Raw genomic sequence first — 22,626 nt, forward strand, 5'->3', positions numbered from 1 at the left:
CACGTTTCCTAACTCTTATCTTAAAGGATAACACTGGTGTTTTTTAATGCATTTCTTACCGTCAACAAATCCTATGAAAATAACAAAATCAGCAATGAATTTTTTTTGATAACAAGTCTGGTCCATGTATCCAGGTCCCAGTGCAGCCATGTCCCAGCAGCCATAGAACTCCATTGTATTAAAAAACGATTAAAAACCCGTCTCAGAGCCATGCTGCTGCTCTGCAGCATATTTCATCATCACCATGCACCGGGCCGGACCACTTTTTCCTCAAACGACTTAATAAGCCGGCTGGAAACACTTTGCCATCTCAGGAAAGTAGTTCCGTAGCACAGAAAATAGTCCCCGGCGTAATGAAGAATTTGTTCCCGTTTGAATTTGATTTGGTAATAACTACAACAGCCTGACTTTTCATGGTAACAGTTAGCGATTTAAAATGTAAACTATGTCTTTGTGAGCTGGATTTCAAGGTTTTTATCTTACAATTGGAGCCAATGACTCCCGGGTTGAAGGCTAAAAACGGAACGTGGGAAGTCAGAAAGTAACGGGAGGAGAGCAAACACATTGTTGATTTTGTTATTTTCATAGGATTTGTTGACGGTAAGAAATGCATTAATAAAACACCAGCCTTATCCTTTAAGACTTTAGCTAGTACAGAAGCATCCTAACTCAAGAATGTCGTGATAAAGGCCTTTCTCTTTTTATTACTAATATTAGTAGCCATTGCAATGTACTGTGTAATGATATATTCATGTCGGTTGAAACAACAACGAAAACAACAATCTCATTTTGTGTGTGTGTGTGTGTGTGTGTATTCCCAGGAGAAAAAGGGGATCAGGGTGTGGAGGGGCCACCAGGTGACCTGGGCCCCCAGGGAGAGACCGGGACATGCCCTGAGACCTGTGAAAGCTCCAAGGGCGAGCGGGGGGAGCAAGGCGAAAAAGGAGAAATGGGAGCCAAGGGCTTGAAGGGGGTGAACGGACAGGTGGGGGGCAATGGCGTTAAGGGCGATAAGGGCGACCTGGGCATGGCTGGGAACCACGGGGAAGACGGCCCCAAGGGGGACAAGGGCGATACGGGACTGTGTGACTGCACCGACGGGGAGTCGGGCGTCAAAGGGGAGCCAGGACCCATAGGGGTCAAAGGAGACAAAGGTGCCGTCGGTCCCCAGGGCATTCAGGGCCCTGTGGGGGATCAGGGCAACCAGGGGGATATGGGGTTGATGGGGATGCGCGGACCCTGCGCCCCGGCCGTGCAGTCGGCCTTCTCCGCCACTCTCACTGCGTCGTTCCCCCTGCCCGACATGCCCATCCCCTTCTCACGCGTCCTCGCCAACCAGCAGATGCACTTCAACCCCAATAGCGGACAATACCGCGCCCCCGTCAACGGCACCTACGTCTTCAGCTACCACGCGTCCGTGTCCGGCAAGGTGCTGAAGGTGGGCCTGTTCCTCAACTTCATGCCGGTGATCAAAACAACGGAGGCGACCAACGGGGCCACCGCCAGCCACCAGGTCGTCCTCCACCTCAGAACAGGAGACATGGTTTGGCTGCAGGTGAAGGACACGGAGACCAACGGCATGATCGCCGAAACTGAGAGCAGTAGCACTTTCTCCGGGTATCTGCTGCACCCTGATACCTGTGAAATACCCATAACAGGCCGAAGCCAAGAAGGTAGTGCCCCTACGATGGATTCGACCAGACCCTATGAATGGAGTCCCGGCACCACCCCGAGTCCCAGCACCACCCCATAGTCCTTAGGGGGCAGGCAGGCAGGCAGGCAGTCAGCTGGACAGGTGTAGGCTAAGCAGCCAAACACAATCAAAAAACATATTGTGTATTTATAACTGGAAATTTTAAATATGTGGAAATAAATTCACTCTTACTATTCAACACATACAAACTGAAATAAGAAAAAAATGCATGCAGGCTTACGTGTGCCAGCTTGACACCTGCATTTGATCAAGCACTATTTTGGTAACTGGCTCCATAGGCAAACTGGCCAAAGAATTTATCAATACAATCTAGAAGTTGAGACCTGCTCTAATGGTAAATGTAATATTATTGAAGCACTTTGGATCACCAGAGTAGATTTATCCTTCCTCGTCTTTTAGTTATCCCTCAGATAGCTTATAGTTAGAGTATTTATCTCTTTACCTCCTCAAATCTTGATGACGTAGAAACTTAACGCAGGAGAGAAAATGACATCAAACTGTAACCAAAGCAGCCAAAGCATCAGTTTCATTTCAGTCCCAGCCAGAAAATATACGTCTGAAATAGTTTTTGACAAACTTTACAGCAGATTTCAGATTCAGCACCTACATCCTTCGCATCGGCTGTGTGTGCGCAGAAAAACTCAGAAAAATAAATCAGATTTTTAACTCTTAGTGATGAACAGGGAAACATTTATTCCACGTTGTTCCTGGTGTAGATGGACATGAGGAGATCAGATTTGGGCGTTAGGAGTTAAATATCAGATTTTCTTTTAAAAATGCAGCCATGGAAATCAAATGTTTATGTTTTGTTGCTTAATTCAACTTTGACAAGACAGTGAAAAGACAGATTCCATCTATATAAATAAAAAATTCATTTCTACCCAAAATGTCTCTTATGTAATTCTGTCCAATGTCTTAGGTAGTTTATCTTCTGTACCTGCAAATAACAGATCTGCCTTCGAAAATTACGATGCTGTTTTAGTTGCTGATTTTAGTGAGATTGTAACAAGAGGTTTATTATTGATCGCTGACAGAAAATGTAAATGTGTGAATCGGCGTTGTGAGACTCAGCTATCCACTCTCCCCATGAGACAGACAGAGGTTTGATTTGGTTGTGATGCTCAGAGGTTTACTGCTTGCGAGGAGACAAGGAGAGGACGCGAGGAAGGATGCGAGGTGACGAGGCTTTCTGTAGACGCAGCGTCCCGGGCTTGAATATAGCGATTAAAAACATTATTTACTGGAATTATGGGTAATACGGTGACGCGTCGAGGTACAAAGTACAGCTGAGTACCGCCGGCAGTAAGTACCACCCATAACCTGAGTAAAATATGTACTTAAGGGCCGTGTGGCTTTTACATCATGGTTACTGAAAGGTTCTCTTCATAGTATTTAAACACGTTTGAATAAAAAACAGATAAAAACGACAAAAATGGCTAATTAGCTCCACGGGTTTCCACCTAAATTGGCGTAACAACCAATAAAACACGACTAGCTGTGATTTATGGGAATTATCGGCACAGCTGGAACGCATCTTTGACTGAAGCCTGGGCTGAAACTGCATAGTGAGACTCATGACGCTGTGTCGCATGGAGCGGCGTGTGCAGTCCAAGGAAACGCGGCTGAACGGGGATCAGATGTGATGATGTCAGTGGTGTCAGTGGTCTGTAGCTCGTTGTGTATCACATCTCTGCTGATGCCTCACTGTGATCTGTACATTGTGGATTTTCTCTGAAATTAAAATTAAACTTCTCCTGGGGCTTGGTGTTCGATTGGTCCTTGCACTTCATTTTTTTTCCTGCATATCTCATTTCCTGCATATTTGGGCCATATGGACAAAAATAATAAAAAATATCACAATATTTTTGACCAAATACCTCGATATCGATATTGCGGCAATATTGTAGGGATGACTATTGGTGCTTTCACATAATATTTACACAATGAGATTTTTGATAAATAATCATCAGTAATGTGGATATAAAGACACTTATGCCATATCACGATATCCAAAATCTAAGACGATATCTAGTCCCATATCACAATATCCATATAATATCGATATATTGCCCAGCCCTACTATATAGCACATATCACACCAAAAAGGGACGGCTCTGCTTTTATTGTCATACGGAGTCAAATGTAACTGTACAGTCACACAGAGAATCACATTTACTAATACATCTCCTTTGAATGCAGGTACAATGCCAAACATCACTGTCTAGTGTCCTAGAAAATGATTTCTACAATAAAACACAAGTAACAATGGTCTTAACGCACCGGCACCACTCTTACTGTGCGTTCACACCGAGAGAAACACAATGGTAACACTTTACAATAAGGGTCACTGAGTTAAGGGTTAGTTAATGCTTAATAATCATTAACTAACCCTTAATTAACAGTTAAATAATGTGTAATTTACTAATGGTGTTCATGTTAACTAAGGTATTAATTTATACATTATTTAATAGTTAATAAAGATGTATAAATGAATGCCTTAGTTAACATGAACACCATTAGTAAATGATTACCAGACACATTAGTTAACTGTTAATTAAGGGTTAGTTAATAAGCATTAACTAACCCTTAATTAATGTACCCTTATTGTAAAGTGTTACCAACACAATCAACAAGTCAGTTTCAGACCGTTCATTTCCTCCAGAGCGACCAGGGAAACTCAGCTGATGTGTCGATGACCAACAGGCTTGTCTCCACGGATTAACTTTTCACTGTCAACAGCCAATCAGATTTCCTTCTTTCCCTACTGATGTGATTTAGTTTCATGAACCATAGTGTGGAGAAGCTGATTCCAGCCGTTCAAAGCTTCAGTTCACTACAACTTTGATTTGAAAGACGAGAAACAAACGTCTCAGAAACAAAGTTTGGAGAACAGTTGATCCATTGTTGGAGTCGATGGGAAGATCTGAAGAAGTTTTATTCGTTTTTTTCTGTTTCATACACACACGATTTGTGTAAAGATATAGTTATTTTTTTAGCTACAGACCTACATAGATACAATCTCTCGCACCGCCCACAATCAGTCAGAACTGAATTTCCCTGGTCGTAGAAAATTAACAGACAGGCAGTGAACAGTTTCTCAAGTTGGTGAAAGTCTGAACATGCAGAGAGTCGACAGTTAATTGTGTCACTAAAAATTATAATTATCCATCATGCACTAAAAATTATTCTTACGAATTAAGTTATATGGATAATCATGTTAAATGGACCCATTTTATTGCCTCTCAGTTTTCACACTCCAAAAACTCCTCTACTACGAACTCCAAGGCGACTCGAACTTTTCTAACCGTCGTCGCCTCAGCCGGCGTTTTCCTCGCCTCTACTTCTCTTTGGGCGCCATGTCGTCGCCCCCTGACACGTTGCCGTCCTCTTCCTCTTCGCCCTTCATCCCCTTCAGGTAGGAGCGCTTAAACTCCTCGAACACCATCTCCTCCTCCAGCTCGCTACAGACAGACAGAGGAATACATGGTGTTGGAATAAGGAAAGGTGGAGGGAATGAAGAAGATCGCACCCAGGCATCAAAAGACAAGGCAGTAAACCTGGGTCAAATCATACTGGCAAAGAATTGTTTGCGTTTGTTTTAATCCGCTTGGGGTACCAGGTGGGTGGGGATTACCACATCGAGGGAATTTGGGTATCAGCAGGTAAGCTGTCATAGCCTGGTTCCAGACTCCTGAAGCGCGACCCGCCCACTCTTCAGATTGGGTCGAGCGATTCAGGGTCTGGTGTTGCTCTTTTCAAAGGTGATCAAAGTTTGAACCATTCGTGCAATGTTTTTCATTGGTGTTTCGGCATAATAATATTTGTTGAAATCATTCCTTAACCAATATATTTTTGTCAAAAAAGACCAACATTTTTGGTAAAGGTAATAAATACGCCCAGCATCAGTGTGACTGAAAATAACGTCAGAGCAGCCAGAAACATCAGTCACTAGTGACACAGAAAACGGCTAACATGGAGGCAATGTCAGAACTAGAAGGGCACCCGGAGAGCGCAGACCTCCGCCAAGGTTCGTGCTATTATTGCTTGTTCGTGAGTCGGATCCGCTCCAAAATTTAATGGGTTCTTCCTTGGCCCATGCTGCACCCTTCCACCAAGTTTCATGAAAATCGGGCCAGTAGTTTTTCCGTAATCCTGATAACAGACAAACAAACAAACGGCACCGATAACATAACCTCCTTGGCGGAGGTAGTAATGGAGTGGAAAGACAAAAATAATTACAGAGATACAACAAGAAACACAAACGCAAAACAGAAAGAACTGAGAGCGAAAGAAGGTAAAGAAAGAGAGAGGAAAGAAAGAAAGAAAGAAAGCTGACCCACAGATGAGGACTGGTGGATGTGAACACAGAGAAAGGAAAGGCGATAAGAGGATCCTGGAATACGATCTCGTCCCTGAATGAACCGAACAAACAGTGACTCCTCAGGCAAAGTGTCCGGCTTGTTTCGGCCTACAGTTTCTCATTTTCCTCCTCAATGAAATCTACGGGTCAGTCTTTGTTTGTTTGTTTGTTTGTTTGTTTGTTTGTTTGTTTGTTAATTCGTCCGTCCGTCCGTCACACACGACATCTCAAACATGGATTGGGTTTTGCTGAAACTTGCATATCCTCAATTGTTTATGTTCTGTTCTTATTTTCATATTCTATTTTCCACCGGCTGAATCCTACTACTATTATGCTGCTGCAACTGCTGCTGTCTAATTTCAATCTTATCTCATCTCATTTTATCTAAACTAATCTCTAATCATCATCTTATCTCAACTCATCTCATCGTATTTCAAATCATCATCTTATCTCAACTCATCTCATCATATTTCAAATCATCATCTTATCTCAAATAATCATCTTATCTCATCTCATCTTATTTCAAATCATTTGATCTCAAATCATCTGATCTCATCTCAAACCATCTTATCTCAAATAATCTTATCTCAAATCTTCATATTATCTCATGTCATCTTATCTCAAATCATCATCTTATCTACTCTTATCACAAATCTTCATCTTATCTCAAATCATCTTATTACAAGTCATCTTATCTCTAATCATCATCTTATCTCATCTCATCTTGTCATTTTATGTTATCTCAACTCATCTTATGTTATCTCAGCTCATATCTCATCTCATTTTATCTCCTCTCAAATCATCATCTTATCTAATCTCGTCTTGTCATGTTATGTTATCTCAACTCAACTCAACTCATATCTCATTTTATCTCATGTCAACTTATCTTACCTCAACTGATCTCTTCTTATCTCATCTGTTCTTATCTCATCATATCTCAAATCATTATCTTATCTCAAATAATCATCTTATCTCATCTCATCTTATTTCAAATCATTTGATCTCAAATCATCTGATCTCATCTGATCTCATCTCAAACCATCTTATCTCAAATAATCTTATCTCAAATCTTCATATTATCTCATGTCATCTTATCTCAAATCATCATCTTATCTACTCTTATCACAAATCTTCACCTTATCTCAAATCATCATCTTATCTACTCTTATCACAAATCTTCATCTTATCTCAAATCATCTTATTACAAGTCATCTTATCTCTAATCATCATCTTATCTCATCTCATCTTGTCATTTTATGTTATCTCAACTCATCTTATGTTATCTCAGCTCATATCTCATCTCATTTTATCTCCTCTCAAATCATCATCTTATCTAATCTCGTCTTGTCATGTTATGTTATCTCAACTCAACTCAACTCATATCTCATCTTATCTCATGTCAACTTATCTTACCTCAACTGATCTCTTCTTATCTCATCTGTTCTTATCTCATCATATCTCAAATCATTATCTTATCTCAAATAATCATCTTATCTCATCTCATCTTATTTCAAATCATTTGATCTCAAATCATCTGATCTCATCTGATCTCATCTCAAACCATCTTATCTCAAATAATCTTATCTCAAATCTTCATATTATCTCATGTCATCTTATCTCAAATCATCATCTTATCTACTCTTATCACAAATCTTCATCTTATCTCAAATCATCTTATTACAAGTCATCTTATCTCTAATCATCATCTTATCTCATCTCATCTTGTCATTTTATGTTATCTCAACTCATCTTATGTTATCTCAGCTCATATCTCATCTCATTTTATCTCATCTCAAATCATCATCTTATCCAATCTCGTCTTGTCATGTTATGTTATCTCAACTCAACTCATATCTCATCTTATCTCATGTCAACTTATCTTACCTCAACTGATCTCTTCTTATCTCATCATATCTCAAATCATTATCTTATCTCAATTCATCTTGTTATCTTATGTTATCTCAACTCATATCTCATCTTATCTCATCTCACTAAAGATGAAAAAATGCAGATGTGCAGTTTGGAAGAGAAGGCAATTATTCTGTCTTACCTCTCTCTCACTGTAGGCGGCGATAGAGAGAAAACAAGGAGGGTTGAATTAGACTGTAAGCACTCAGTTTCAGTATAAAACTTTGACATGCATAACAAATCATGTAAAACCACTTTCATACACATGGATATCAGTTATTTTGATGCATAATAATGGGACATTCTGACGCTCTACAAGTATGAATTCAACATTAAATTATCCATGTTTGTACTGTGTTTCCTTCATTGCTCCGTCAGCCACTCCGACTTCATAACTCTGAGTAAAACACACACACACACACACACACACACACACACACACATGTTCCCATACCTGTGTCAGGTTTAGGATGCATCAGTCTGAAGGGAACCTCCACCCCAACCTCACTGCAACACAAACCAATACAGACAAAATGAACGTGACACACTGAACCAGTCCCAATACGTTATATATCCATTTGAAAAAAAAAAGACAACCTCACACTTAAAATTCAATATCTTTTTGAAATATAGAGGATCCATTTGTTGGGTAGCTGACTTGGGTAGCTGAATACATACGATCAAAAATTAGCTTTCATTGTCTGCAGTCATTTTGTGGCAGATTTTAGTTTTAGTTCTTCAAGCTTTTCTCAAAGGCAGAAGATGCTCTGGAGGCAGAAATAATGTGATTGGATGATTTAACCCTCAGTGGGCGGAGCCAAAGAACCACAATTTTTCTGAGCGCAAACTTGATTGGCAAAGAAGGAACTATACTGTATATATATTATATATATACTCACCATACTAGCCTATAGCTATCTATGTAAGCTAGTTTTTTTTTATATACAGTATATAAAAAAAACTAGCTTACATAGATAGCTATAGGCTAGTATGGTGAGTTTGAACTAGAAGGTCAGCTAGCTAACTAGCTAACTTAGTATGGCCAGGAGGGGTATCTTTTGCTTTTCCAGCAGTTTTATATAATTGCCTGGTGTCTATAAAATACATCTGTTAAGTTTTTTTCAGTAAAAATCGTTTAGTTACAGCTTTAGCTATTCACTTCCCAGTGTTTGTTTCCCACATACAAGGAAATAGGTTGTTTTACACAAGCAGCTTCTTATGCTTATGCTTCTTATGTCTGTCTACATAGACACTGGAGCAAAATCTGACTGGCTTGTACAAGGGGACGTGTTTTATAGTTGGTGACTGTGGGGAAACGGCATAGTAACATGATTCTGTTTTTTACTGTGATTACTTCACACCTCCAAGTACCAAAATCACTAGAAATACTAAGAATTGCCAGTTCAGTTAGCAGAGCGCTGGGCTTCATAATATTAGCTTCCTCCTCTCTTACCTCTTGTCTTTTTCACTGAGCTTCAGTCTAACGTTACTTAGCCAGAAAAACGGTGGTTCTTTGGCTCCGCCCACTGAGGTTTAAGTCAACCAATCAGATTATTTCTGCCTTCAGTACAGCTCTGCCTTCGAGAAAGGTTTGTACAACTAAAACTACAGTCTGTCATTTTGTAAGAGGAGGTGTCACTTTTTTCCAAATGGCGGATATCTAACTTTGGAGTGACACTCTATATATTCATTCAAAACTGAGCAATAACTATTTAATAACTAGAACTGTTGAAAACAAGTAGGAATCCACCTACCTCGACCCCATCATCCTGTGAACATGACAGAGACAAGGGTTAGAGAGGAACAGAGAGAAAAAAACAAACTGTAAAACATGCACACATTAACACTCCAGCAAGCATTTGACAGTTACGCAACGTGCAGGAGGAGGTAAAAGTAAAAAATCATATTAAAACAGCTTTGAAAACTGTTTCAAACTGAGCTGATATCAGAAAGATATTTAGGTCCCAATTTCACAAAACAATGCCGCTGGCAGCTGTGGACGACTGCGGATGGCGTCTTTGGTTTTCAACGTTGGCGTAGGCTGCTGTATCATCAAAATGTTTGCTGAGACACTTTTACACACACAGTCACACACACACACACATACATATAAACACACACACACAAACACACACACACACACACACACACAGAGGACTGACCCTCCAACGATGAGCTTCACCATGATTCTGTATGAAACCATGATTCCCAGAACCTCCTTCAGTACGCCTTCCTTGATACTGACAGAGAAAAAAAAAAAAAATCATAATCAAATCACCAAATCCAATAAATGTACAGGAGTTTGCCTTGTGTAGAGACACTGTGATAACTGCCATAGTAGCACTGTACATACTAACACATGGTACAGGACAACAAACCTCTAACAGACTAACAGAACAGAACATATACTGTAGACTGTACACTTATATGTACTTGTACATTCATCATTCAGTATTCAACAGGTTCATGTATGTTAGCAGCTAGAGGGAAGTAGGGCTGGGCGATTCATGAGATTCATATCACTACATACTGTCACATTTACCTCGATGATGATAAATGAAATGATAATTTGTTAATGTTTTCTGACCCCGGTGCAGAAACTACATTCACCATTAGCATCATAAATATAAAAAGTATACTTTTATTTTGAAGGTAAACCCACCTTACTTCCTGTCTTATTCTGTCCTTCTCTGTCTATGATGACTGCCTTTCTAGGGCAACCTACTGGATATAGTGCAATAATTACATTTATTCTAGTGCAATAATTACTTTTATACTAGTGCAATAATTACATTTATTCTAGAGCAATAAGTACACTTATTCTAGTTATTATTTTACTTATTATTTTAGAACCTGTGTTGTTGGCTGTGGATGTTTGTTTGCTGAGGTTGTTTTGTTTTCTTTCTGTTTTGTTTCCCTGTGTCTTTTAATTGCACTGATCAGGAGTAGCGCTCCTAATTTCATTGTATTCTGTACAATGATAATAAAGGCTTTCTATTCTATTCTATTCTATTCTATTCTATTCTATTCTAGCTTGACGCAGCTGATTCTGCACTCGCTCTGCTACTGTGAAGTTTGACTCTTTTTGAACCATTTATGCAGAGTTGGCCACTAGACAAATGTATTTATGAACAGACGGACGTAAAGTTTGGTTCATCGCCCTACAGGGAAGGTGAGTGAGAGTCCAGCTGTGCTTCGGTCCGGTTCACCATGAAGGTTCATACTGAATAAAATTGGATGCTCAATAGAGATGATTAGCACTGGAGAACATACTGTAAATTCCCGTGGCTGAAAAGTGTATTAGTGTGCAATGAATGGATGAATTAGTTGACGGATGGATGGATGGCTTCTGCAATATTTTCAGTGTCATAACCCAACATTGATCCAACCTATATCCAGTTCACAAAAGCCTTTCCCTGATGAGTTTTATGTTTCCCGTTTGTTTGGAATCAACAGAAGAAGAAGAACTGGGTAGTTAGCATGAGCAGCCATAGCCACCGTGGCTGAACAGACAAAGAAAAGAGAAACTCAAACTGCATCAACAGAAAACCCCAAGCTCCGCCCACACTGTTTGATTGACAGGTGATCTGAGGGAAGAACAGGGATCTCGCAGATTGTCATTTTAATGCATTCTTACCTATTGCTTTTTTTACAAGCTGGTCTCTTCTCTGATTGGCTACTCACATGCTTGATGACGCCAGATTGGTGTCTTCGTGCTTCAGCTTGCCGTCCAGCACTATGCCCCGCCTCTCCCTGTTGTTGGCCAACAGAGGGAGGAGCGTGTAGACTTTGTGCAAGGTCGCTCCGGCAGACACCGAATCCCTGAGAAGTGAACAGACTTTACATCACAACACAGCAAACTACCTGAAGATGACATCAAACTTTTAATGACTTTCACGAAACAGAATACAAAAATCCTGCGGAAAGTAGCAAGTATTTTGGCTTCTTCTGGACATGTTCTTGCAAGTGAATTTTCTTCTTCTTTACCTGCTTGTGAAACTAACCGCCATTCAAAATCGTTTATCGTTACTTTTAAATGCTCCGTGGGTTTTTTTTTTTATCTGATCTTTTATTGTATTTACCAAGTTTATTTATCAACATTATTTATAGATTTTATTCCACATTTTAGCTCCTTGGTGTGTTTGTTTGTATGTGTTGGATGTTACTGTGTTTTTCTGTGTACAACAAGCTGCATATAACTAATTGCCCCTAGTGGGATTAATAAAGTTGTTTTGAAATAAGAATATAGCAAATGAGGATTATATAAAAATGTGCAACTGACAACTTCAACACTAGAGCTTATGAATGAAAGCATGAACAAAGTGTGGATCAGTATCCATACTGTATGGATTACAGCATTAAGAGCATAATAGCAGCAGAACGTATTGAGATGAAGAAAAACCCAATGATAAATATGTACAATATGAAAATACACCAAAAATCTAACATGTGCAGGGTGAAATAAATATAAATACAGTATGAATAAAAATACAACTAGATGTCCCTTAGTAGAGTGCATACCTCCTTCAACACTATGCAATTGTCAATATATTCCAGTTCTACATGTCAGATTTAGAGTTAATAATCTCTTCCATACCACATTACCAACTTGTTTCACATTTTCCTGACTGGACCTGAACGTGACATGAGATCTGCCTGTTCACATTCTGCACACTTTTAATCATTTTATCTGATTATCTCAACACCACCTGACCAATCAGCTCTCTATCTGTTCAGTTTCCATTAGAGCTGCTCTTCTACCACTGGATTGAATTTTGGAAAGATTAGCAGGTTGACAAGAGATGTACCTAAACCTTCGCTCGCTCCAAACTCATCATGTGTAATTAGTCTAAAACATGTTTCAGTGTGTGTTCACCATTACCCAGATTCCTCGAGGGCCACGCATTTGACGTAGCTGTCGTTGGAGTATAACACCACATTGGCGATCTGGTCCACTGAGGAGAGACCAAGACATGAGACTCAGTGAGGATGAAACCTGACACCAGGCACCAGGCCAAGGACATTCAGCTCGCTGGATTCAAAATGTAAACTGCAATTCACATGATAACAAAAGCTCTGGTGCCTCGAGCGTGCCAAGACCAAATGTCAAATTTCAAAATAGCGGTGAACAACGGTGACTCGAACTTAGAGTTTTGTGTTTCTGAGATGTTAATTTGGTAACACTTTACAATAAGGGTCACTAAGTTAAGGATTAGTTAATGCATAATAAGCATTAACTAACCTTTAATTAACAGTTAACTAATGTGTAATTTACTAATGGTGTTCATGTTAACCAAGGTATTAATTTATACATTATTTAATAGTTTATAAAGATGACTATTAAATAATGTATAAATTAATACCTTAGTTAACATGAATACCATTAGTAAATTATTACCAGACACATTAGTTAACTGTTAATTAATTTAGTGACCCTTATTGTAAAGTGTTACCGTTAATTTAACGAAATACTGCAAATGAAATTTTGCGTGTTTTCATTAGTTATTATTCAAAATGCAGTATATCTGTTTTATACAGGGAGCCGAAGTGCCGAAGTCGACGTCACCCCACACTCCAAATATGTAGCGGGGAATTTAAGCTAACATGTTGGTGACACTCGCTCATTTGCTCTGCTTCTTTGACGATGGAACAAAACAAGACTTCACTTAGCTTGCTAGTAAACCTACAAGCTAACGCTGCACCATGAAAATGTTACAGCTGATAGTTCTGGGTTCTGGGTTCTTTGGGGGTGAACACTGTCGGCACCAGGAAAGTTTTACTTCGGTTGCATTCAGATGCAAGTAAATACAAATGAACTGCAGCAACATTTTGAAATCATGACTCCAACACACCTACTGTATTTTCTAAAGTAGGTCTCTCTACTACTACTACTACTACTACTACTGTTACTCCTACAACTATTACTACAACTCCCACTAGGCCTACTGCCACTACTGCAACTACTGCTACCTACTACTAGCCTACTACTGCGACTACTAATACTGTTACTACTACTACTACTACTACTACTACTACTACTACTGCTACTACTATTATTACTACTGTTACTACTAGTGCTACTGCTGCTACTGTTACTACTACTACTACTACTACAACTATTGCTACTACTACTACACTACTACTACTAGTACTACTACTGCTACTACTGCTACATTTACTACTACTAGCCTACTACTGCGACTACTACTACTGTTACTACTACTACTACTACTACTACTGCTACTACTATTTTTACTACTGTTACTACTAGTACTACTGCTGCTACTATTACTACTACTACAACTTCTACAACTATTGCTACTACTACTACTAGTACTACTGCTGTTACTACTGCTACATTTACTACTACTACATTTACTACTACTAGCCTACTACTGCGGGCCTACGACTACTACTGTTACTACTACTACTACCAATAAAAATAAAAGTAGTGCCGAACTGTATCTTTACCGGAGATGATGATGTTCCTGATGTTTTTGTTGGAGCTGTTTGTGACGTTGAGGTGAACCTTGATGGGCTCGCCGTGGTAGTACATCTGAAAGAAGGCAGTGAGGTCAGAGAAGGTTCATAACCACGTTTCTAAAAGTTACAAAGTGCTTTACAGACAAGAAAACAATGAATGAACTAAAAACAGTGGTAAAGCGGATAAAACAAGTAAAACCAACTTATATTCAAATTTGTAAAAGTGCGTTTTAAAAGTGATTTAGAAGACGTCACTTCTCATGATTATTTGTGCTTCAAGTTCCTAACTGGTTATCCGTCCATAGTATTAGGAGACAGTATTACTGCCCTGGTGGTGTATCTTAATGGGTAGGAATAGGTACTGCCACTGCCACACACCATACACACACACACACACTCTCACACTTTTCCGCACACTCCCACAGACACCCATACACACCCACACTTTGTAGTTTACGTGTGGTGTGTAAATTGTACTGCAGGGGTTCTCAACGTGGGGTCCGGGGAGCACCAGGGGTCCTTGAGGGGGTTCCAGGGGGTCCCCAGCAAATTGATGAATTGTTAAACTTCACCATTATTCCATTTACAAGAAGTTAACACAGTTTAAGAATGTAGAAGAATGACTGTTCTGATCATAGTTTCTCTGTTATCTCTCTACCTACAATACAGACAGTCATGGTATTCTGGACAAAATCATATCTAACAATAAAAATATTCTCAGATTTGGGTCAGAGAGACAAAATCTCATCAAATGGGGGTCTGTGGCCCTAATGTGGACTAAAGTAGGGGTCCATGATATGAAAAAGGTTGAGAATAACTGTTGTATTTGTACTGTATTATTACTGTAATCTTGTATGTTCTGTGTACTGCTTCTCTGCCTCTTTTATGTTCTCCATCTAGGAAACGTGTTTACTTTGGCTTTTACACCCCACTATCCTCTGGGATGTAGTACTGTCTGTACTTTACACCCAGTGAAGTCGATCAGTCAGTGGAAGCGGCCCACCTCCTTATCCAGACTGACGGCGACGTGCAGCGGTTTGTCCGACATGACGAAGTCCCTGGTGGTTTCCACAGAGGGCGCCGCTCCCTGCGCCTCCGGAGCGTACTGCACCTTCCTGATCATCAGCGCCACTGTGCTCCTGTTGGACAGACCGGTCACAACAAAATAAGACACAAGTAAATAATAACTTTAATATTTTCTTATGCTTAGTACTGTTTAAGTGCTATGAAATTGTATTGTTTAAATTTATAGTATTTTTCTACATTGTTATTATTATACTGCAACAATTATCATCTTTGTCTCATATTAGTGTTATTTAAATGGTAACACTTTACAATAAGGGTCACTAAGTTAAAGGTTAGTTAATGCTTAATAAGTAATTAACAGTTAACTAATGTGTAATTTACTAATGGTGTTCTTGTTAACTAAGGTATTAATTTATACATTATTTAATAGTTTATAAAGATGACTATTAAATAATGTATAAATTAATACCTATGTTAACATGAACACCATTAGTAAATGATTACCAGACACATTAGTTAACTGTTAATTAAGGGTTACTTAATGCTTATTAAGCATTAACTAACCCTTAACTTAGTGACCCTTATTGTAAAGTGTTACCATTTAAATTTATAGTATTTTTCTACATTATTATTATAAGTAGTAGTAGTACTGCATTGCAAAAATGTTCATCTTAACAAGTCATTTTGTCTTAGTCTCATTTCGTCAGTCTTATTTTTCTGAAAACAAATACAATTCAGAGATAATTTTACTTGTTTCCAGTGCAATTTCACAGCAATTTTTGTAGAAACAAGTGACAATATCTCGCAACAAGGCAGAATGAAGCAGGTCACTCCTTTAGTATAAATCAATTCAAGAAAAATTTTGAATTGGATTGCATTGGAAACAAGTGGAATTATCTACCCACTGGCTGAATTTTCACTTGTTTTAAGAAAATAAGATTTCAAGGCTCCATACTATAAGAATGTAATTAAATGACTTGTTAAGACAGATATTTTTTGCGTTCTAGTTTGCAGTAATAGTAATAGTAGTAGTAGTAGTAGTAGTAGTAGTAGTAGTAGTAGGAGAATAATAAACACACCGTGCTCCCAGGTTAGACTTGAAGCAACTCACCGTTTTTTAACTTTTGAATCCTGGCTCTCAGCGCTGAAAGCTTTGATCTCAAACTCCACCGTACATTGCTAGAGAAGAAGAGCAGACTCGTCATTACATCCTGTGATGCGTTTACCTCGTCGATCAAAGTTGCTAGTTTGATTCCTCGGTCAGTATCTTACCTTGCCGACGTCGGAGGGCGCCGGCTGGAGAGCCACTGAGCAAGGCAGGTTGTCAGGAAACTGAAAAGACAGAAACACTGCAGGCTGAAAACACACTGCTGAAGTTCATCAAGGATCTCATAGTGTTTGCAAATTCCTGGTGGGGGTATTTTCTGCACCTTGACACAAATCAGGTAAGGACTAGAAAGTTCAGCCAATCACAGGAAGGTATTTCAAACCCAGTTTAGTGATTGACAACATAACTGAGCCTATCTGAACTGTCTTCATGCAATAAGCTCCACCCATCTGGTAACTCCAAGTAGTTTGAAACAAACATTAAGAATTATTTGCAAAAACAATTTGACCCAGGTCTGATGAGTGTGTGTAAGTGTGCTTTTGCACACATATACTGTATATATACATATATTTTTTTATTTAGAAAACAGATAGCTCTGGTCCTCTTGTCAAAGTTGTGGTAAAAATACCCGATAAGCACACACCTGAGACCACATAAGAGTTCATTTAAATATGAATGATATATCACAATAACACACCTGTGACCGCATCACAGTGTGAAAACCACCACTCATACCTCTACATGTGTTGATTAGCAACCTCTTTGTTTAGCTGCTGTTCATGAATTATATTGCTTGGTGGAAGATAAACATTTAATTATCATATAATTACTACAGATTACAATCAAAGATTTAGTGGTACCACTTTACAATACATGTTTTTTTTATTAGTTTTTTATTTAGTGAACATATTGAACGTTTGTTATTTTATTAAGCAGTAAACCAGTGGAGGCAGTGCTGATCTGAGAACAGCGAAGAGGGTTTCACTCTCCTAAATCAGTGCCTCTCAGCTGTTCAAGCACTGTGACAAGTGTCTTACTGGTTAAGTACTGTGATGCTCATGCAGTATATGAGGCTATGATGAGGTGTGCACGCCTGCTGGCTGCTTCTTACCTCAAAGAAGAACGGGTAGGCGTTGTTGCCCAGCTTGCGCAGCAGCCTGGACTGGATCTTGGTGTGTATCCCCTGCTCCCGGTCCTGCAGAGGGGGGTAGACCTGGCGGGTGGACAGGAAGATCTCCCTCCGGAAGGCGATTCCTATCACATCCATATCGTCTCTGCCGTAGCGAAAGACGCAGGACAGGGTGACGAAGGCTGGGGGGGCAGAGGAGAGTCATCGTCATCGAGAGCACGCGACTTGTTCCAGACTAAAACAGTGAGTGTCTTTCTCAAAATGCGTTCTTGTGCGTTTTAATCCCAAAACAAAAGAAAGCCGAAGCATAGAGGATGGATAAAGATCTTGAGGTTTACTGGCCAACTGAGGACGCATCGGATGGCAACTTGACCGAGAACAAGCGGGAAAACCCCAAGATTCATTGCGAGAACGACGCATCTCATCCAAACTGTGCAACAGTCTACAGTACAGAAGCGGTTAAACGTCCATCTGAAACTGTAAAGATGCTTCTCACGTTCTTCAGAAGCTCTTTCTGTCTAAGAAAACTTTCTAGATGGCTCAAACACTTGGGAAAATGAACACACTCGTATTGCATGGCGCACGAGTGCAGCTGTGCCGTGCATCTGAAACATTTAAAAATTGGAGAAATTAAATCTCCCTGTGATAATATTGCCGGGTTGTGTGTGTGAAATGAGGATCGTCTCTGGATGATTATCTCTGGATACTGACCTTTCCTCCCCTGCAGAGCCTCGGGGTCAACCAGGATGACGCCATCTAGTGGTGAAAAAAGGCACAGGTCAAAACTAGTGCCAAAAGTACCAAAGCAGATAAATACAGATAGAAACTGTATTGCACAGAATCTCCAAATTCTCCACAGCACAGTTAGATGTGTACACAGTAAAATGTGTCTGTTTATAGAAGCGACTTGTTGTAACAATAAAATTACTTTAACATACAAATCATTTGAGTACTGTCCAAAATATAAAAACAAAATCCACTAGACTTAGAATTGAGAGTTGAAAGCGTTTCACCACTCGTCCGAGACGCTTGTTGATCGCTTGTTGATCCATGAGATGTGTGATTGTTAAATTACTTTCCTAGTGGTGGACGTTTGTTGGTGAGTTTGATTAGAAATGAAATGAACATGAACTCACCCACTGGCTCCACAGAGTCAACACGGTCCACAAAGTCCCGTTTCCCCATGTAGACTCCGACCTGAAGGAGGTGGGAAGCGGCTTTTAACAACTTTAAATAAATAAACCCCATAGGAGCAGCTGCTTATATCACACACACACACACACACACACACACACACACACTGATACATTTGGGTGAAATACATCATCAGACCTATGTGCTGTAGGTTTTTGAATATGTTAGTGATAGTAGGCTCCATGCTGTGCATAAATACATGGTTGGTCACCTAAAATTGTTCCAAAAATAAGCCTGGCAACATCAGCTACTGTAGGATATAATAACATAATATTAATAATAATAATAATAATATTTCATTGGTAACATTTTACAAGAAGGGTACATTAATTAACAGTTAACTAATGTGTCTGTAATCATTTACTAATGATGTTCACTTTAACTAAGGTATTAATTTATACATTATTTAATAGTCATAATAATATAAACTATTAAATAATGTATAAATGAATACCTTAGTTAACATGAACACCATTAGTAAATTATTACCAGACACATTAGTTAACTGTTAATTAAGGGTTGAATCTTGAATAAACCACACACACACACACACACACACACACACACACACACACACACACACACAAACACTTAAGTGATGCTGTCATCTCTAATCTGACATAATGCTGTCATACGTGTGGCTTCAAGTGGCTCACGTGTCGTTACCGTGTTGCCTCCGGCTCAGTCAGCCATGAGGCATGCAGGTGAATTTCTTTACAAAATTAAAAGCAATGATATGGAAAAGTTCACTGAAAGCCAAATGGACATTTACAAATCCACAGGATCTGATGTAACTAACCTTCGTGCTACTAAACCAGGGTGTTTGGATTGGATTGGATGTTAGAGGAGAGGGCTGCTGGGTGAGAGCAGCTCTGTTTTGGGGGATTTTCAGGTCAGAAGTTTGGTTGAATTTGACCCACAACTCCTCCAGAAAGACCAGCAAGAAGCAGAGCTGGGGACTTGAGTCACATGACTTGGACTTGAGTCAGACTCTAGTCCCAGTATTAATTGTTTGAGACTTGACTTGATGCATGAAGAGAAGACTTGAGACTCGACTCGACTTGGGTTCTGGTGACTTGGGACTTGACTCTGACTTGTACTCTGATGACTTGAAAAGGTTTCTAAAGTCTTGACTTGAGATCTTGTGTTTGTGTAAATGACTCAGATTGAAAGTGATGAGATTTGTTCCAGCAGACGACTGAATTTAAATTCTGTTTTCTGAATTTGTATGGAATGATTGAATTTATTGAAGTTGAAACTGATTATAGAAATCAAACTCATGATGCTCTTACCAAGTTTTTATCCTATTAAAACCATATTGCATTGAAAAGTCCTAGATATTTAGTTTTCTTTAAGATATTAAATTGATACTGGACTCTTGATTTGTTCTGACTTGACTTGCTGTTCTACATTTAGAAGTCCAGAAACATTGACAAAAAAGTTATTTTTCATTTGATGTGGTCTTCAAAGGCTTCACACTCACATTCACTCTGAACGCTGATGTGTGCTTTGCCTCCATCTGCTGTGCTTCTGCTCTGTTTTAATTGGTTTAATTTCCAAATTAATCCACTGGGGATTATTTGCAATGTTCCCTGCATCTTATTTACCATGTGCTGCACTGTCCTTTAAGGTACTTAAGGCACTCCAAAATACTGCGGGTTCTTTTTTTCTCTTTTGGTGGTGTTATATATCTGACGTCTGTATGTCATGAGATGAATTTCCTAACAAACCGATAAATCCATCAATCCATCAATCAATCCATCAATCAATCAAAGGGACACATCTGCACCTTTTCAAGGGTACAGTTTTGTACCAAAGCATCAAAATATGTACATTTTGTCACTTAGGGTACATAAATGTTCCTTTACAGGTGACAGGGGTACAAATATCAATCAATTTTTTTTTCTTTTTTTTTTCTTTCTTGTTAATTGATAATTGTTTCTTGTAAATTGATAGATAGATAGATAGATAGATAGATAGATAGATAGATAGGTAGATAGATAGATAGATAGATAGATAGATAGAAAACTGTATTGATCCCAGAAGGGAAATTGAGTCATCATAGCAGCCAAGACACACAGTTGACAAAATACATTACAAAATACAACAGATAAGAACACGAGAGGCTATGTTGGCTAAAAAGCAACTGACTACTCTACCTGCCTCTGCAATTGCCCCTCGGGGACAAATAAAGTGAATTGAATTGAATTGAAATATGGACGGTGCCTAAGAGCACAATATCCAAACCCTAGTAGAGCACAATCCCAGCGACAACCATTTGTACCCTTCTCGGTCCTTCCTCGTACCTTGTTTTCTCAGACTGTATGTATTACTATGCTGTTGTTCTGTATTACTTCCTGGAGCAGAGCCACACCGCCAAGTCCAGCTGCTCCGCCTGCTCTGTTCGCAGTAAATGGATTAAGCTTTGATGTGAGTGATTCCTGACAGAACCTATCTAACCGACCAAAACCTTAAACAAAGTCTAAGTTTTAGTTGCCTAAACTCAACTGAAAATGTCGAGTCTAATTCCTGCTGTTGGCACATAATCCTTTCACGGTGTTGGACAGTGTGAACTTGCAGTAATTGAACTTGTTTCACTCACCGACTTGTCCTTGCAGATCTTCTTGAAAACGATGTTTTTTGAACTCATGTTGGCGTTGAGGGCTTCAGGTCAGAGATCTCTGGGAGAGAAAGAGAGAGACGCTTCAGTATCTCCAAAAACCTGCAACACATAGCGGCTCTGATGATGGACTTCAACCATTTACCAATGAGTGTCGCTTCCTGGATTAGCTCTAGTCTGAAAAAACTCACATGAAATTATATTTTCTTTGCATTTTATTTATTAATTTAATTGCTCAAGAATATTTTTTGTAAATTAATTCTTCATTTACAGGCAGTAATGTCTCCCAGAGTTTCTCTGACATTGAACAGGTGTGATGTCACTCTGCCTTAAAGAGCTGCTGACACTAAAAGAATTTCATCAGTCTGGTTTCAGTGGAGAGTTTTAGTGTCCCATGAATGTCTGAATGTTTCAGAGGCTTTGGTAACACTTTACAATAAGGGTACAAAGCATTAACTAACCTTTAATTAACAGTTAACTAATGTGTCTGGTAATCATTTACTAATGGTGTTCATGTTAACTAAGGTATTCATTTATATATTTTTTAATAGTCATCTTTATAAACTATTAAATAATGTATAAATTAATACCTTAGTTAACATGAAGGCCATTAGTAAATGATTACCAGACACATTAGTTAACTGTTAATTAAGGGTTAGTTAATGCTTATTAATTAACTAACCCTTAATTAATGTACCATTATTGTAAAGTGTTACCGAGGCTTTTCCACCCTGATGAGAAGAAAATTCAGGTGGAAACACTGAATACTTGAAATTGAACATTTTGGCTTTTTAGGCTAAAATTGTTACATTTAAAGCACAAAGTATCAGCTATCAGCAGCTTCAGTACAAATATATTATCAGCCTTCAGAAACCCGCATCAGTCAAACTCTGCTTTTATTCATTTAAAAAGCCTTTTCAGTCTAAATCACAGAGAAACATTGTGCTACTAAGCATTTTGACCAGTTATCTGCAGCACCTTCCTTATACTAATTTTACTGGTTTCTACTCCATGCATGTCTCAGTTGTCTTAAACACTATGAAAGGAAAACAAAAGACAAAGTTGATAATCAGTTTCGTTCAGA

At 39.0% G+C, this 22,626-nt stretch overlaps 1 protein-coding gene across 1 annotated transcript; it reads right to left on the reverse strand.

Moving 5' to 3' along the window:
* Positions 1–3,827: 3,827 nt before the first annotated feature.
* saga (S-antigen; retina and pineal gland (arrestin) a) lies at positions 3,828–21,606 on the reverse strand. The gene is made up of 15 exons (XM_071523094.1): positions 21,525–21,606; positions 18,865–18,925; positions 18,440–18,484; positions 17,711–17,910; positions 16,764–16,823; positions 16,603–16,670; positions 15,469–15,604; positions 14,454–14,538; positions 12,865–12,937; positions 11,667–11,804; positions 10,145–10,222; positions 9,737–9,751; positions 8,437–8,489; positions 8,125–8,134; positions 3,828–5,175 (listed from the first exon to the last, which is right to left on the reverse strand). The coding sequence occupies exons 1-15, from the start codon at positions 21,570–21,572 to the stop codon at positions 5,052–5,054; spliced, it is 1,194 nt and encodes a 397-aa protein (XP_071379195.1). The 5' UTR covers positions 21,573–21,606; the 3' UTR covers positions 3,828–5,051.
* Positions 21,607–22,626: the final 1,020 nt, after the last annotated feature.

Source organism: Centroberyx affinis, unplaced genomic scaffold (assembly GCF_046629955.1).
Source record: "Centroberyx affinis isolate AG114_WGS23_722 - 3 ecotype Tasmania unplaced genomic scaffold, CSIRO-AGI_Caff_v1 ptg001064l_1, whole genome shotgun sequence".
NCBI classification, from domain to species: Eukaryota; Metazoa; Chordata; class Actinopteri; order Beryciformes; family Berycidae; genus Centroberyx; species Centroberyx affinis.